The sequence below is a fragment of the Plecotus auritus genome (assembly GCF_963455305.1).
Source record: "Plecotus auritus genome assembly, chromosome: 9".
Lineage (NCBI taxonomy): Eukaryota > Metazoa > Chordata > Mammalia > Chiroptera > Vespertilionidae > Plecotus > Plecotus auritus.
This window is the reverse complement of record NC_137783.1, coordinates 135,534,020-135,551,861: the sequence shown is the minus strand read 5'-3', so window position 1 is coordinate 135,551,861 and position 17,842 is coordinate 135,534,020. Positions and strand designations below refer to the sequence as shown.

At 44.4% G+C, this 17,842-nt stretch overlaps 1 protein-coding gene across 1 annotated transcript; it reads left to right on the top strand.

Moving 5' to 3' along the window:
• Nucleotides 1-7,097: 7,097 nt before the first annotated feature.
• On the top strand, nt 7,098-8,051 carry OR6Q1 (olfactory receptor family 6 subfamily Q member 1; the record flags this gene model as incomplete). The annotated part of the gene is made up of 1 exon (XM_080688230.1): nt 7,098-8,051. One exon carries the CDS (start codon nt 7,098-7,100, stop codon nt 8,049-8,051), a length of 954 nt encoding a protein of 317 aa, XP_080544356.1.
• Between the last annotated feature and the right edge of the window lie 9,791 nt (nt 8,052-17,842).

Sequence of the window (17,842 nt, the reverse complement as noted above, 5' to 3'; positions counted from 1 at the left end):
AGAGAGAGAGAGAGAGAGAAACATCAATGATGAGAGAGAATCATTAATCGGCTGCCTCATGCATGCCCCACACTAGGGATCAAGCCCTCAACCTGCCCATGTGTCCTGACCAGGAATTGAACCTGGTTCAATTGATCTCCTGGTTCATAGGTTGATGCTCAACCACTGAACCATACCAGCTGGGCTGCACTACAGCTTTTTTATCCACTCACCTACTGATGGGCACTTGGGTTGCTTGCATGTCTTGGCTAATGTAAACAATGTAGAGAAGCCTGAAGTTTTATAGTAAAATCATCTCACATCCACTGTTAGGTTAGCGAACACTTCATCTTTGTTACCTCATTTATCTCTTAAACACACCCTTGTCAGGTAGATTATTTTCCCAACTTCAGAGGTGAGAAAAGAAGCTCAGAGGGATTGACTTGCCCACGGTAGCACATCCATGAAGAGGCTTAGGTGGACTCAGGTCCATGTCTGTGATGGTTTATATTGAGCTATACTGCGCTAGCCTCTGTGGGATCCAGTAACATATGACAATGGCCCTGTCATTAAGGAGCTTTATTGTTTAGTTGGAAAGATAAGACATCTGCAACTGAAAGGTCATATGAAATCAAGGGACATATGCTTTTTGTTTAGAATATGTTAAAGGACCGGTCACCTTGTGCCCTGATAGCTTTGGCTTGGCTGCTTCCTACAATCAAATAGAGTAAATAATCACAACCTTGATCTTCCTTTTGCTTTATAATGAAATGATGTCGTATTTCCTTTTGGGGAAAAAGATTGCTCAGCCTGTAGATAATCCTCAAATACTCTGAGGGAAGTTCTTTGGAATGAAGGCAACTGGGTATAGTTACATTCTGGATAAAAATGATCCTTAGTCACAGCCTTAGTCACAGCCTCTGAGCTCCTTCAGGATTGAGGCTGGTTATTTCACACCTGTACAGCACATAGCCTGGCCCAGAGTGACTACTCAGTAATGTCTGTTGTTAACATTGTAGATTTTCTCCACCTGGGGATAAAGGGAGATTGGTGGGTGGGGATATCTAACTCATCCTAATAGAGGAAGAGCTCATTGCATTCTTGATAAATCTGGAACTCTGGAAATTTCATTTCACCCTATTCCAGAGTTGGTTAGAGCCAGAGGCCTTGGCAAAGAGTCTAGCTGGCATGGGACCTTCTTTGGTTGGCCCCTCATCTTCCACTGGTACTTGTCCAATTAGTCTACAAACTTGGGATTCCCATGTAGCTTCTGCACATCCTCTGGGAAAGAAATTTTCCATGATTTATTATTTTCTTTCCTTTGTTGTCTGAGTGCTTCAAACCTCCATTGAGACCCGATCCCATGGGCCACCCCTGGGGTGTTAGAGGCATATAGAAAGGTATGAGTCATTTTATAGTCAGTGACAAACCCAGTTCCCTCCCTTTCCAGTTCAGCTGATGATGGATCTTTGCCCTGTTCTTTTGGTTCAGGAAACCTGTGATCCTTGAAGTTGGGGTCCTTGTTTCACAATGAGATCCAGGTACTGAGAATGTTGGGTTTTTGTGTTCCACCAAGAGAAGAAGAAACAAAGAAATAGTACGGGACAGGTGAGTGGCTCTTCTAGAAACCCCTGAGCACCTGGATATGGGCTCTTTAGCTTTTGGTTTACAGCAGTGCTGGAAACTAACAGGCATATATCCAAAGAGCAATCAGAAGGTGGTGTATGGAAAGAATGTCATCAACCAAAGATAAACCAAACCTAGAGTAAAGATTTCTGACTTCAGATTCACCCAATCTTTTCTTCAAAGTTTTCCCATTTTATTTTATTTTTAATCTTTCAAAAACTCTTTTACAGAGTCATTGTGGTTTTAAATATTAACCTGTTTTCAAGTGAGAAAACTGAGGCACACAGAATCCAACTGATTTCCTAAGCTTGCATATTGTAGGGGGTTTGCCAAGGATGTTGGGGGGTCTTAGTTCCTCACTGTCTCTGTCCACCTCAAATAAAGCTACAATCTAAACAAAATTAATTTGCTTATTATTCAAGTGCAGCTTCAAGGCCATCCCCAAGGCCCCACTGATACTACCATCCCCTGGGCTTTCCCATTATTAAAATTCTGCAGTAATAGCATAGTCCATAGCAATGGAGGCAAGATAATAAGAAGGTCTTCCCAGAGTGTCCCTTTAACATTTCAAAAGGCCTGCCTACTCACTATCTCATCAATTCCCATAATGTCCTGGGAACATTATTCGGCAGGTGGCATTCCTATTTGGACATTAGGAGCCAGAAGCTCAGAAAGTTTGATTCCCACCTTGGTTATTTCTGCTGTAGTGAACTCTCCAGTGTGCCTGGAGATGGGGCCTCTGCTGCATGTATGACTGGAGAGACCTCCATTTCTTTTCTTATGTTCCAATTTCTCATTTGTTTCCTTCATGAAGAGACCATCTGGGAGCAGCTTTGAGGAGCAGGTCACGCCTGCTCATTTGGGAAGCTGCTGGAATAATGAGAGAAGCACTCAGTTAATTTGGTTTGAGCAATGCCAGCACCCCAGGGAGGTGGTGTGGTGGAAAGATGGTAGGTGGTGGGGTCAGGCTGGGCTGTATTCTTGTCTGGACCTACCACCTACCAGCTGCCACTTACTAGCTGGTTGAAGCAAGGTTCATGGGAGCCTCACATGCTAGGTCCCTTTCTCCCATTTATAGTTCCTGGCAACTGGAGAAATGTGGGGCTTGGTGGAGCAGACTTTGAAAAGAGCGGCTATAGAACAGCTTTCTAGAAAATTTAAATTCAGTAGCTAAGAAAAAGAAATTATATGTAAAAATCAATTCAACTTGTCCCCCACGCAAGACCAGTGAGAGTGGGTGCCTGCAGTGTTGGAGCTGATTGGCAGGATGGTCCTATGGACTTCAACACCCAAATTGGATAGCTCTTCCTTAAGTATTAGTGGGTTTCCTTCCCTTCCTGTTTCCTTGAAACAGGTAGTTGGAAGTGGAAAGAAAACAATACTTTGGGCCAGCATGATGCTTGGAGCAAGTGTTCATTCTTTTATGATGACATCAGTATGTTTACTGCATACAAACTACAACCCAATGACTCTTTATGCCACTGATAACACAGTGATGAGTAAACAGAAAGGCACTATCTTCAAGGAGCTTAGGGTTGTATGTGTATGTGTTTGTGTGATATTATAGACAAACAAATATTAGTAAATACCTGACTGATGACAATGAGGCTGTGACAAAAATATCAAGCTGAGGAAGGGGGTCAGAGAGTTGTGTTTTCAGATGGGTGGTCAGAAAGGGCCTCTCTGTTGAGATAGCCTCATACAGAGAATTGGAGGAAGTGCTGGAGGAAGCCACACAGAAAAGCAAAGGGAACAATAAGAGCAAAGGCCCCGAATTTTCACTTAATGTTGTTCCCTTCGATCTTTAGATGAGCCCTGCAAATGTATGGACTATGCCTTCCATTTGAGGATGACAAACTGACGCTCATTTAAGTGACTTTCCCATAATATAGCGGATACCTGATGGAGCCAGGGTCAAACTTCACTCCTCTAATTCTAGAGAGCGTGCTGTGACCTCAGGGGGCTATCTGTGCACCTGGAAGTGAGTTATGCTATTGCTGTCACGTTGCAGTGAACAGGGAGGTGGCTACAGTGAGTGAGAGCGAAGAGGAAGCTGAGAGCAGCACCCCGAGCATCTTGCGGCCCCTTCCACCTGTCTCATGGCGCCCATCTTCCATCATCTGCTCACCTGGATTTGGTGCTTGTTTTTAGAAATCATTGTCCAGATCTTAGTAAGTTCATTTTCCAATTCTTTTCATGTTTGGGGACAAGTTTCCCAGAGGCCAGGTGGAGAGAACTGAACGGGGGAGGAAGCCAACCTCTCACCAGGCTCGTCACGTGTCTGCACAAGTACGTTGCCACAGGAGCCAAGTTTTAATTTCCCTGCATGGGTCCCAAACTGTTTTTCCATATTTGTTAGGGAAAACCTTAGCCCAGAGAGCTCCATTCTGAGGACACCAAATTAGGCCAAGTTCCTGTTTGGTCTCTCTCCTCATTCAGTGATTGTCCCCTATGACCCACTCCACTTGGCCACTTGCTTCCTAGGCTACACTTGGTTGATAAGTTCTTTCAGCCTCAGGGAGGAAGCTCATGTGGTTAATAGGCATGGGAGCTTCATGGTGCCCCTGCAGGTCGCTGGAACCTGTGGTAGATTCCGCCAATGGGGATCCAAGACACAGACACATTAACCTCACAGGCAGGCTGGCAGCCAGGGCTGCAGGTGTGTCATTCGGAGAGATGAAATGACAGAGGGAGATGTCTCTGTGTGGGGGAAGCTCAGGGTTTTATGTTTGAATCCCATCTCTGCCACTCACTAGTTCTTTGATCGGATGCAAATTTCTTTCTTTCTCTGAGCCTCAGTGTTTTCAGTTGCATGAAACCCAGGAGTGAAGGATAGGCCATAGGACCAAAGTATGGTTGTGAGGATTAAATCAGATAATCTAAGCCCAGCAGAATCTGGCCATGGGAGGGGCTCAATAAAAAGACCTCTTCTCTCTTTTTTTTGGAGGGAAGCTCATCTGCTTACCACACATGATCTGAGAGCTCGGAGGTGAGGCTGAGTTCATCCTGAAACTCTTGCCCAAAAAGCTCTCCTCATTTAACTCATGGCTGTTGACTTAAAGGGTTCCATCAGAAATTCATTCCATTGGGTTAGGCGTTGCCTTCCCTGCAGGTTTTTTCTTCGCATATCGGTTGGGAGGCGGTGGACCTGGGGCTGGAAGGCTCCAGGTAATCTAATGCCTGAATATGGTTTTAACCACTCTGTGTTCCTGCCTCTAGTGGACTCACAGTCTCTTCTCATGGATTTATCTTCCACACCTCTCTCCCCTGGTTTGCTGGGAGCACCTCATTCTCCTCCTGCTAAACTTGGTTTTGTTGGTTAAAGGTTGCCTTCTTCCCTACTCCACACACTGTGATCTGATTGAGAAATTGTTTTTCTTTTTCCTAAAATTAAAAATGCCTAACCCTAGCCAGTTTGGCTCTGTGGATAGAGAGTCAGCCTGCAGACTGAAGGGTCCTAGGTTCGATTCTAGTCAAGGGCATGTATCTCAGTTGTAGGCTCGGTTGTGCTCGGGAGGCAACCAATTGGTGTGTCTCTCTCACATCAATGTTTCTCTCTCTGTATCTCTCCCCCTCCCTTCCACTCTGTCTAAAAATCAATGGGAAAAATATCCTTGGGTGAGGATTAACAAAAAAAACCCCAAAAAAACAAAAAATTAAAAATGCCGAGACTGAAATTTGAATCCAGGTTTGTCAGGCTCTAAAACCCTCACTTACGGTTTCCCTAAAAATTATTAAGCAGGTTCCCTCTGGCTTCAATGTTCCATGATTTCATGGCAATGAAAGCATGAAGATACACAAAGTCAGAAATGAACAAGGTCAAAGACTTCAGATTTCTGTACCTGTCTCCACCAGGCCTAAGTCCAGGCCCCCTCATCCCCACAGTGGGTGGTCTATAAACACTGGCTTCCTGGCCAAATAATTGCATTGCAGCCCCAAATGCTTCATGGTTCTGGTGGCTCTAGGAAATTTCAGAGCACATTCCTGCACATCCCTCCCCTTAGCAATTTGGCTTACAATGTTGTAGCTAAGGAAGAATGCTAACTCTTTGGAGATGTCCTTCCTCATAGAGACACTCACTATTGTAGAAGCCTGACTTTGTATTATAGACAGTAAATTTTCATAATAAAGTTTTCTGAAATGTTTATTCTTCTTCAAAGTCATTAAAAGCATGAGATACAGAGTCAAACACATCTGGGATCAAACCCTGGCTCTGCAATTTACTAGCTGGGCTGCTTCATCCATGCATTGCTATTATTATTCCTAAATCTTTTTTTTAAAAAAAATATTTTATTTATTTTTTACAGAGAGGAAGGGAGAGAGATAGAGAGTTAGAAACATCGATGAGAGAGAAACATCGATTAGCTGCCTCCTGCAAACCCCCTACTGGGGATATGCCCACAACTGAGGTACATGCCCTTGACTGGAATGGAACCTGAAACCCTTCAGTCCACAGGCCAATGCTCTATCCACTGAGCCAAAGCAGTTAGGGCTATTCCTAAATCTTACCTGTCCTCTCTGCTGTGACTTGAGTTTGATAGTCCTGTCTTCACTAGGAAGATTTTCCTTCCCTCATTCCTCCAAACTTGTATGCAGTTCAGGTCAACACATGACAGGGCACCTGCTCTGAACCAGGCAGGATACATGGTGATGCTGAGAGGCTTCCTGGCACAGAGCATCTGTCCCCCAGCATCCAAGACAGGGCCTGGTACAGAGCTGGCACCTCCAGCATCCACCATTGTACCTGGTACAGAGTAGGTATTGTCTTATAATAGTTTCAGTTCTCTGATCCGTGACTTAGAGAGAGGATGCCAGACCCTGAGGATGTTTGTTTCCTGTCCAGGTAAGTTACATAGAAAAAAACTGCTTTTATTCCTCAACACACACACACACACACACACACACACACACACACACACACACACACACAGAGAGAGAGAGAGAGAGAGAGAGAGAGAGAGAGAGAGAGAGAGAGAGAGGGAGAGAAAAGATTCATGTTTTCCCCTCTTCGGTGTGGAGTCCTGGCCAGGTATGCGTGATCAGAAAGCTAAGTTCTTAAGCTCTGCAGTAAACTAGAGCAGCCTGAAGTTTCTCAAATGCACAATGTTCTCTCTGGCATCTGAGATTTTATACTTATGTCATCTCTACATTACTATCTTTATCTCAGTAACTTACAATTATTTTTCTGGTTCCAGTTTAGATAGCCCTTTCTCCAGGAAGATTTCTCAGATTCCTCAAGACTGGTTGAGCTTCTGGTCTATTTCCTCCCATTATACCCTGTCTTATTGCTATGTAGAACTTTTCATTTTGTACTGAAATTTTCCATTTTCTTGTAGCCCTAAACGACTATAAATTCTTTGAGGGCATAGTGTCTTAACTTCAACTTTCCTCTTCTGAAGTGGAAGATATTTCAGTCCAACATCGTCATAGAGGTTCTCTCTCAGTTGTCATTATCTACAAGACTATGAGTCTACTGAGCTCCCACTTCCAATATGCAGCTATATACCCCAAATTGGACCCACGTGACAGAGTTTGTCATGGTGGGCTTTGCCGGGGTGCATGAAACACGCCTTCTCTTCTTTACACTCTTCCTCACCATGTACCTGTTTACCTTATTGGAGAACTTGGCCATCATCATGGTGGTGATTTTGGACCCTCGGCTCCGGAGACCCATGTACTTCTTCTTGACACACCTGTCCTGCCTTGAAATTGGGTATACCTCAGTCACAGTGCCCAAGATGCTGGTTGGTTTTATTGGAGGAGAAGGGGACAAGAATATCTCCTATGCTGGCTGCCTTTCCCAGCTCTTCATCTTCACCTTTCTTGGGGCAACTGAATGTTTCCTACTGGCTGCCATGGCCTATGACCGTTATGTGGCCATTTGTATGCCTCTCCGATATGGGGCCTTGGTGTCCTGGGGCACCTGCATCCGTCTGGCTGGTGCTTGTTGGTTGGTGGGCTTCCTCACACCTATGCTGCCCATCTACCTCATGTCCCAGCTGACGTTTTGTGGCTCCAATGTTATTGACCACTTCTTCTGTGATGCTTCACCTTTGCTAGCCTTGTCTTGCTCGGATGTCACCCTGAAGGAGACCACAGACTTCCTGGTCTCTCTGGCGGTACTCCTGACCTCCTCTGTGGTCATTGCTGTGTCCTACAGTAACATTGTCTGGACGCTGCTGCATATCCGCTCTGCGGCTGAGCGCCGGAAGGCCTTCTCCACTTGTACAGCTCACCTGACTGTAGTGAGCCTCTTCTATGGCACTCTTTTCTTTATGTATGTCCGGACCAAAGTGGCCTCCTCCATCAACTTCAACAAGGTGGTGTCTGTCTTCTACTCCATTGTCACGCCAATGCTCAATCCCCTCATCTACAGTCTTCGAAACAAGGAGGTGAAGGGAGCTCTGAGTAGAGCCATTTCCCTCAAGTCTTGGAAAGGCCAGTGAGGGGGCAGATAGGGTCCAGTTTCCTTGCCCTTTAGAAAGAGGGTGGTGAGGATTATGGAATGCAGCAGAGGTCTGGGTATTTAAGCGTTATGGACTATGTATTAGTTAAAATAAAATGCTAATCTGCTATAACAAAATAAAATTCCAATCTGCTATAATGTAACTTAAATAATGAAGGAGATTTTTTTCTTTCCTGCAGGAGTCAAAGGTGAGTGCTCTCGATTGGTGGGTGGCTCTGCTCAACAGCATATAAGGATCCAAGCTCCCTTCATCTTGTGGCCTGTGAAACCAATTCAGCTCAACACTTGTTTTTAATGACCTGTGAGCTAAGAATTGTTTTTATACTTTAAAATGGTTGGAAACTACCCTGGCCAGTATGGTTAGAGCATTGTCCCATGCACTTAAGGGTTATGGGTTGGGTTCCTGGTCAAGGGCGTGTACCTGGGTTGCAGGTTCGATCTCTGGTCCCAGTTGGGGTTCATGCTAGAGGCAATCAATCGATGTATCTCTCTCACATTGATGTTTCTCTCTCCTCTGTCTCTCACCCTTCTTTCCACTCTCTCTGAAAAGCAATGGAAAAATTATCTCAGGTGAGGATTAACAACAACAACTACAAAAATAAAAGATTGGGAACCAATCAAAAGTAGAATAATATTTCATGACACATAAACATTTTATGTAGTTAAAATGTCAGTGTCCATAAATCAAGTTTTATCAGAACACTGTCACACCACATGAATTGTCTCTGGCTGCATTTGTGCTACCATGATAGAGTTTAGTTGTTGTGACAAAGACCATTTGCCAACCCCCAACTTAGCGCCTTCTTATAATTTGCATTGTCAACACTGTGTTCCAGTGGGCAGGAAGGGTGAGGATGGAGCATCGAGGAGACACACAATATGACTTAAGGTTTCTCCATTAGATGTGGCAATCATCACTTCCACTCACCTCTGTTGATAAGAAGTTAGCCATAGGTCATATCTAATTGCAAAGATGGTAAATACAGTCTATAGCTAAGCTGCCAGATATCCAACCAGAAATGATAATTGTAGAAAAGAGAAGAACAAATTTTGGTAGACAACCAGCAATTTCCATCACAATGTCCCCAGAATCACAACTGATTTTCCATGTAATCCATACATTTATCTGCTTTGTAAGGACATTATCTTATTTGAAATATAGAATGGTCCTTCCTCTATATCACATGGCTCTTTGAAAATTGTTTTAAAAGTATATCTATGCCCTGACTGGTTTGGCTCAGTGGATAAAGCATTGGCCTGCGGACTGAAAGGTCCCAGGTTCGATTCCAATCAAGGGCATGTACTTGGTTGTGGGCACATCCCCAGTAGGAGGTGTGCAAGAGGCAGCTGATTGATGTTTCTCTCCCATCAATGTTTCTAAATCTCTATTCCTCTCTCTTCCTCTCTGTAAAAAATCAATAAAATATATTAAAAAAAATAAAACTATATCTATGGTAATGTCAGCTCCCTTGAAATGAAATTTAAAAAGACAATTACAAGGAAAAAAAAGACAATTGTATTACCCTTGATACTCCCAGCACTACCTGGCACCATTCACAGTCATGGCAACATTATTGACTATATTTCCTATGGACAGCTAAAGTTTTAAAAGCCACTGCTAATAAAAATAAACCATGAAATCATGTCAGGGAAAATGCATTTTTTTTTTTTTTGCAAATAGAAAATTTCTGAAAATATAATTCCTTCTTTGGGGGTATATTTATTCACAGAGTGAAAAATAGTCATGGGAGGTGCTAACTTAACATAGTCACGACTTCATTGGTATCCAGGAAATGTCACAGGGAGTGATTCCAGAGAGAAACAAGACTTATTAAGATAGAATTCTGTAAGCAGTGCTGTTTATCTTGCTTTACCCATTCTGCGTATCAGGATATTGACTTAACTATTAGTAAGGAACAACCTGGTTTCTATCTTGGAGATGGTACTTTGACTTGGGACTTGGTGAGAATGACCACAGATACACTCTGAAATCAGAACTCTACAGTTTGCTGTGTACCATTATGTAAGACCATCAAAGGCTTTGATGTGGGTCTACTTCACTGCGGCCCATCTGGATGGACCTGCTTCTCTGGTGCCATAATCTTTTTATTCCTTGCACCTGTGATTGGCTTCCCATTTCTTTTTTCAGGGTTTGTAGTTGCCTTTCAATTTGCACATGCCAACCATTTAGAAGTTTATTTCCAAGGCACAATTATGGAAATTCTGTCTTTGACTATGGGATGCTACAGCTCTCTGTTTCTCTAAAATGAGTCTTCTTTATCTATAGATTTTTTTCCCTTTGCTGGCTTCACTGTCATTGGTGTAAAAACATTGTCAGCCAGCCATGGCAAGGTAGAAGCATTTTAAACCCCCATCAGCAGGAACTTAGGATGGATCTCAGTGTTCAGAAATGTGGATGCCTTGACACCTTGAGACAGTTTGTGTAACACCATTCAACTCTGTCCCTTCCCAGAGAGCAGTCCAGGAGCACTATCACTTAATTAATTGATGCCCAGTACTTGTGGGCTTCATTAACATCCCACATTCTCTTGGGAGTGGTGGGCCTTCATTTAGAGCAGACTTTGTTCCAGTGGTTGCTCAACTGGGTCTGTGCCCATCACCTGTCCTCATCTCACCAAAGACAAGCAGCTAACCAGAGCAGGTGCAGGTCATTGACTTCTTATAAAAGAGTTTCATAAATAGATATATTTAGTTTACTCCAATCAGGTTAGGTTGGGAGTGTTAGATCATAAGCTCTTTGCTTGTAAGGATACACGTTAGCCTGTATGAAGGTTCCCAAAACTTATTAAGATAGAATAACTTGAAGCAAGGGTCTCATAAAAGTTTCAGTTATTCAGCAATGAATCAAGAGATACAGGAAGGCTGGGTCCCTTTTTGCCTCAGTCACAGCAAAGAGAATACCCAGGATGTGCAGGAATTAGCGGACTTTGAATATTACAGAGGGTGAAGGACAGGGGGTGTTAGAATCAGTCAGCAGCATTTGAAAGAGCTGCACAAAACAGCCCTGAGAATCTCTCCTTGGGAGCAGTGAGGGCCAGATGATGTGGGATTGAATTTAGATGTACATTTGCAGAAAGAAAGAAGTCTTGGGGTGTTGCAGATTCTAGGGAAGACACATATACAAGTGGACAGACATGGAGAAAGGCTGACATCTTCCTAGAGATGGGTAAAGAGACACACAAAGTCTTCCCTGCTCCTAGACCTGGAGACAGAGGCTGACAGCAATAGAGGCAGACATACAGCACTGAGTCCACAGACTGAGACATTTACCAGGTGAGTGGATGTGACCTGTGAACCAGCAGACACATGAACTAAACAGATGATCAGATGCAGAGACAGAAGCTCAGGTATGGATGAGACAGGGAGACAGGCAACACAGATATAGTGACTGGGATGGACATGTAGAGACTGGTAGCCGTATACACAGGCATACAGATGGGTTCAGGCACAGGCAAACACTTACTTAGATAAATAGCAGAGAGCCATGAGTAGGTGCAAAAGACACGTGCTAGAAGGCCTTTGACAGAGACTTAGGCAGAAGAAATAAGACAGATATGAGGTAGAGTGACATTGAGGTCTGGCTACATACTTCCTGGGCATCTTTGTAAACAAACACTATAGGCTCATAGATTGAATGTGGTTAGAAATCAGCAGAGCCTTGTAAACAGTTTAGATACCTGTGAAAACTGGGCTCTTGGGAGAGAGTTGCTGACAGGGTGGGCCTGGGCTGCCTTCCCTTTGTCCCATGAACACTTCCGTAAATGTGTCTTATAGCTCTAGCTGCTGTGATTTTTTTTCCCAAATATATTTTATTGATTTTTTACAGAGAGGAAGGGAGAGGGATAGAGAGTTAGAAACATCGATGAGAGAGAAACATCAATCAGCTGCCTCCTGCACACCCCCTACTGGGGATGTGCCTGCAACCGAGGTACATGCCCTTGACCAGAATCGAACCTGGGACCCTTCAGTCTGCAGGCCGATGCTCTATCCACTGAGCCAAACTGGTTAGGGCTCCAGCTGCTGTGATTTTGAAACCATCCCCAGGCCTAAGGCTGCTGAACTCTTCTCTCCATCAAATTGAAGGAATGTTAGCATGTGCAGATGGGGTTACTCAGTGACTTTGGGAGAGCTGGTATTGGCACTGAGTCTCTAATACCTGGGTGCACAGTGCGAGGGGCTGTCACTGTCAAGGGTCTCAGTGCCAGGGGGCCCTGGATAGTGGATGACAGGCCTGGGGACCCCAGCTACCTGCAGTGATCAGGTAGCTGCTCCTCCACTCCCTCGCTCCCAAGGGATAAAGAGCACAACCCAAGGTTGGCACAGAGGCTGCTCCCAAGGCCGCTGGAACGTGACCTGTAATTGACCCAGCACTGTGTGTAAGGGCGTCACAACCCTAATGAGCACGTATCCTTCAGCGGAGATGTGTGAGGGCTTGAAGATTGGCAGGTAGCCAGGGGCCCAGATAGTGTCCCCCATAGGTAGTGCTGAGAGCAGGACCATGAGGGCAACTGGACAGGTCATGGGGGGCTGTCCTTTTTTTGTGGGCATGAGACTTAGGGTCCTTTGTAGTCAGAATGCCTGGGCTGACTTCTTCTGGGAGGCTCTAGGTACATCTGCTGGGTCTTCAGGGGACCCCGAAAAGGAGAGGGAGTGTGGCTGAGCTCCTCACTATATCTTTGGAGTTCTCCAGGGCTCTATGAACTTGTGTGACTCTGGGCCCCAGCACCCCAAAACCTTGCCTCTCACATCCAGACAACTGCTAACTTTCCTTGCTTCTTGGTCCAGGGACTGGCAGAGACAGTGAGAATGGGAGGTGTGCCCTGTTCATCAATACCTCCATTCAATAAGGGACCCTGTTATGGGGGCCTGTGTTTATGAAGGAGTCAGAACTCCCTGCAACAGGGCCTCTGGGAATTGCTTACACCCCATAACCTTCAAAGCCAGAATTCATCCAGTGATGCACAGGAGAGATCTGAGGTCTTCAGGGAGAGGCTGAAAAAATAGGCCAGCAATGCAGCCTTGTTAAGTGTGTGGCCACAGGCCTGACTCAGGTGTATCTGTCTCTGGGGTGGGTGGGTACATCCAACATCAAGCTTCCGGTGGCTCAGCTTCAATCTGTTTTTGGCCTGAATTCTACTCCCAACTCCCTTGTGAATGCTCTGAGTGGTCTTGGCAAGTCACCTCCTCTTTCTTGGGCCTCAGTTTTTCCTTCTGTGATGGGAAAATATTGGAATCAACAGGTGATTCTCAAACTTTCTTTCAACAGAAGAATCCTTTCATAACACACTTAGAAGCTCAATGCACAAAATCAGATAGGGGTGGAGCTGCCCTCTATTAGGCAGGGTCAGTGACCTTGACTCTGCCAGCTGGACCCTCCCTTGGCCCTCTCAGTGGCTTCTTGGGCCTCTTCAAAGAGTCCTCCACCTCTAAGGACCACAGTTTGATGCAAGGGGACTGAATTGCCTCTAAGGCTCTTTTGAGATCTGACTCTAATTTTCAAGTGAGGATGATCGGGTAAGCATTGGAATAGTCATAACTCTCTCTTTTTCTTTATTAATTAAGGTATTACGTATGTGTCCTTATCCCCCAATTGCCCCTCCCCCACCACACTCCACCACTCATGCCCTCACCTCCCTGGTGTCTGTGTCCATTGGTTAGGCTTATATGCATGCATACAAGTCCTTTGGTTGATCTCTCCTCCTTACTCCCACTCTCCCCTATCTTCTCTCTGAGGTTTGACAGTCTGATTGATGCTTCTCTGTCTCTGGATCTGTTTTTGTTCATCAGTTCATGTTGTTAATTTTATTCTACAAATCAGTGAGATCACATGATATTTATTTTTCTCTGACTGGCTTATTTCACTTAGCATAATGCTCTCCAGTTCCATCCATACTGTTGCAAATGGTAAGAATTCCTTCTTTTTTATGGCAGCATAGTATTCCATTGTGTAGATGTACCACAGTTTTTAATCCACTCATCTGCTGATGGGCACTGAGGCTGTTTCCAAATCTTACCTATGGTGAATTGTGCTGCTATGAACATAGGGGTGCATAGATCCTTTCTGATTGGTGTTTCTAGTTTCTTGGGATATATTCCTAGAAGTGGGATCACTGGGTCAAATGGGAGTTCCATTTTTAGTTTTTTGAGGAAACTCCATACTGTTCTCTATAGTGGCTGCACCAGTCTGCATTCCCACCAGCAGTGCACAAGGGTTCCTTTTTCTCCGCATCCTCACCAGCACTTGTCATTTGTTGATTTGTTGATGATAGCCATTCTGATACATGTGAGATGGTACTGCATTGTTGTTTTGATTTGCATCTCTCGGATGATTAGTGCGGAATAGTCGTAACTCTTGACCCAGGAGAGGGTGGGGCTGAGGAGAGGCCGGTGAGTGTCCAGAGACTCTGGCTAGAAGGGGAAGCATTGGGATTCTGCCCTCTGCCCTGAAGGAGATTAGAAACCCCAAAGGGGCAGGAAATATTAATAAACTAAGAGCCAACAGAACTTTGTTTCTTTATGAATTGTACTGGCCCTGGCATAGTGTAGCTAGTCTCTGGGACAAACACAGCAATGTTTCCAGAGAGATCCAGGTAAACACGTGAGGGTAGGTAAAAGGGGGCTGGTGCAGGGGCCTCAGAAGGGCAGTGTCAGGGAGCAAAACAGCTGTACAGTGCATAAAGTCTCCTTGAACCCAGTTTACCATTTGGTCCTCATGATAGTCAATATAAAGCAGCTTAAAAATGACATAAACTTATTATCTTATAACTTTCCCAAGACAAGAATTAGGGTGTGGTTGTCTTTGTCCTCTGCTCAGGATCTCCCATGACTGAAATCAAGGTATTGGCAGGGGCATCTCATCTGAGACTCAAAATCTTCTTACTAGCTCCATCCGGTGGTTGGTAAAATTCGGTGTAATTGTGTGACTGTGGTGCCCATTTCCCTGCTAGCAGTAGGCCAGGGACTGGTCTTGCACCCACCCTCAGGTCCTTGCCACGTGGCCCCTCCTCTCATATGATGACAGCTTACTTCTTCAGTGTTAGCAGGAAAATGTCTCTGCTGCTTTGAATTTCTCTTTGGGGGTTAATTACTCCCCACAAAGGATAACGTCCCTTTTAATGAACTCAGAGTCCACTAATTCAGGACCTTACTTACCAGTATATCTTCAAAATCTGGTAACCTTATAATGGGAGTGGTGTCCCATCATATTCCCAGGTCCTGCTCTCATTCTAAGGGAGGGGATCCTAAGGGCATATGTCATTGGAGGTCATTTTAGAATTCTGCCTACAGATATTAGCACCCAACCAGGCAAATCTGGAATACAGAATATTTATAGCACAACTCTCAGTGTCTTGGGACAAATGAAAAGGAAGAGGACTGTACTAGATTAAACAAATATAAGACATGTAACAATCAAATGCAGTGCTTGAACTTAGATTGGATCCAGATTAAAACGGATATAAATAAAAAACTCATTCTTGGATAAATAATAAAAATATGAATGTAAACTAGATATTAAATTGTATGATGGGATGAAATTGGTAATTTTTTTAGGTGTGCTCATGGTATTATAATATTATAGTCATGTAGAGGAATATGCTTAATGACCATGATATTTTTTAAAAAGTCATTGAATTATAACATTCAGAAAAAATAATATCATACATGAATTTTCATAATCTTAACACACTTGAGTTTCTAGATCAAGATTCAACACATTACTTGTCCCTGCCACAGTCAATATATTCCAAGCCACAGTTATATAATTTCAAAATAACATCTTATGCACTATTTTAGCTTGTTTATTTTATTTAGTTTTCCCCATCCAATGGAAGGGATAAATTTCAATGTCTTCCAGTTTGCAAGATTTGTTTTCAATACTTGGAACTTGCTAAAGCCTTCAAAAGTTGAAGGCTTTTGTGCTCTATTCATTATATGCTTTGATAAAAGATACAAGATTTCTGACTGATTTAAAATTAATACAATAGAAATTTTGAGAACATTTTAACAAATGAGCCCTATATTATTGCAGATCACTTAGGTTGATTAAAAGGTAGCACTTCAAAGGCTTACATACTTTCACCATCTTGTGGATAAGAAGCAAGAAAGAAATGTTGAGCTAAATTACCTTTGATGGGACTGAAAAGTCACGTTTCCCAGGGAGAAATGTAAACACACCTGCTATTTTAAGCCATGATCAGCAGGCTCAGTGTTTGAAAGCAGGTGTTGATATACCTACAGCAGATTTGTATCTTCTACTTTTCAAGTCCTCACTTTGACTCCCATAATGGATGATAAAAGCCAACAAACATTTTGTGCAAAATGCATGTTCATCATCAACTTTCTTTAGTAACACACATGTCTGTTTTGAGTTTATTGCTACCAAAAGTGTTTACTGCAAAAACTTTCAGACTACTCTATATATGTTCTTAGTCCTTATTTTCTGCACATTTTTCATTTACTCCCAAGAAACTACAATGGACAACCTGTTGGCTTCATGTGCTATGAAATGGGCCACAATACACTGGTTGGTACACCAGTAGCTCCTGGGATTGAAAATTTCTCTCACCATTGCCCTAGACTGGATAAATGAACCTTCCCTAGATCCTTGTGCCTGAGCCAAGTAATTTTCCCCTTATGTTTCCATTCCAGTAAGCTGTTCTCTCTCTGTCTCATTCTTTCTCAATTAGTACCACAACTTTAAGCCTAGGTGGATAAGAAACTCAGTTCTGGACAAGGGGAAATAATTCCTCTGTCAGTGTAATTTGGAATGCCACAGTTCAAATGCTGGGTTTTGTTTTCATTATGTTAGCCCTAAGGCTGAAAGAGTTCAGATATTTTAAAATATATAATTTATAGTCTCTGATTTTTATTCTGTATTTAATGAAGAAATTGAAACTATCCAGTGCCTTTAGAAGCAACCACCTACCACACCGTCTTGAATTCCTCATGCCTTACTTACCATTTGTTGCGTAACAGAGACCTCATAGTTCTCAAAGCTTTGCTTTTACTGGGCATCACATTTTAAGAGACCATTGTTCATTATCTATTGGTTGTCCAACCACAATGAACTATGTAATGAAAGAACAGTAGTCTGCATCCTATATCATAATCCTATCCAATAAAGAGGGAATATGCTAATTGACCATCACTCCATCACAAAGATGGCTGTACCCACAGCTGAGGCTAAGTTCCCTTAAGGAGCCTTAACGAGCAATCAGTAGGGACCTGAGGCTACACCCTCCCCTGCCCCCGTGGGGCTTGACAGGGACCTCAGGCCACTCCCCCCAACTGGCAGGGCTTGACAGGGGACCTCAGGCCCCGCCCCCTGCCCCAGTGCCAGGCCAGGGGATCTCAGGCCATAACCCCCACCTGGCAGAGCTTGACAGGGGACCTCAAGGTGAGCTTCTCGTCCTGGTGCTGGGCTAGGGGACCTGAGGCTGCTCCCCCGCCCCAGCACCAGACCGGGGGACCTCAGGCCATGCCCCCCACCAGGTGGGGCTTGACGGGACTTCAGGCCATGCCCCCCACCCCAGCACCGGGCCAGGGGACCTGAGGCTGCGCCCCCCTGCCTGGCTGGGCTTGACAGGGGACCTCAAGGTGCACCCCCAGTGCTGGGTTGGGGGAACTCAGGCCGTGCCCCTGCCCAGCAGGGCTTGACGGGGGATATGAGGCTGCTCCCCCCTGCCAGTGGGGCTTGGCTGTGCCCCCCTCCTGGTGCTGGGCTGAGGGACCTGAGGCTGCGCCCCCCCC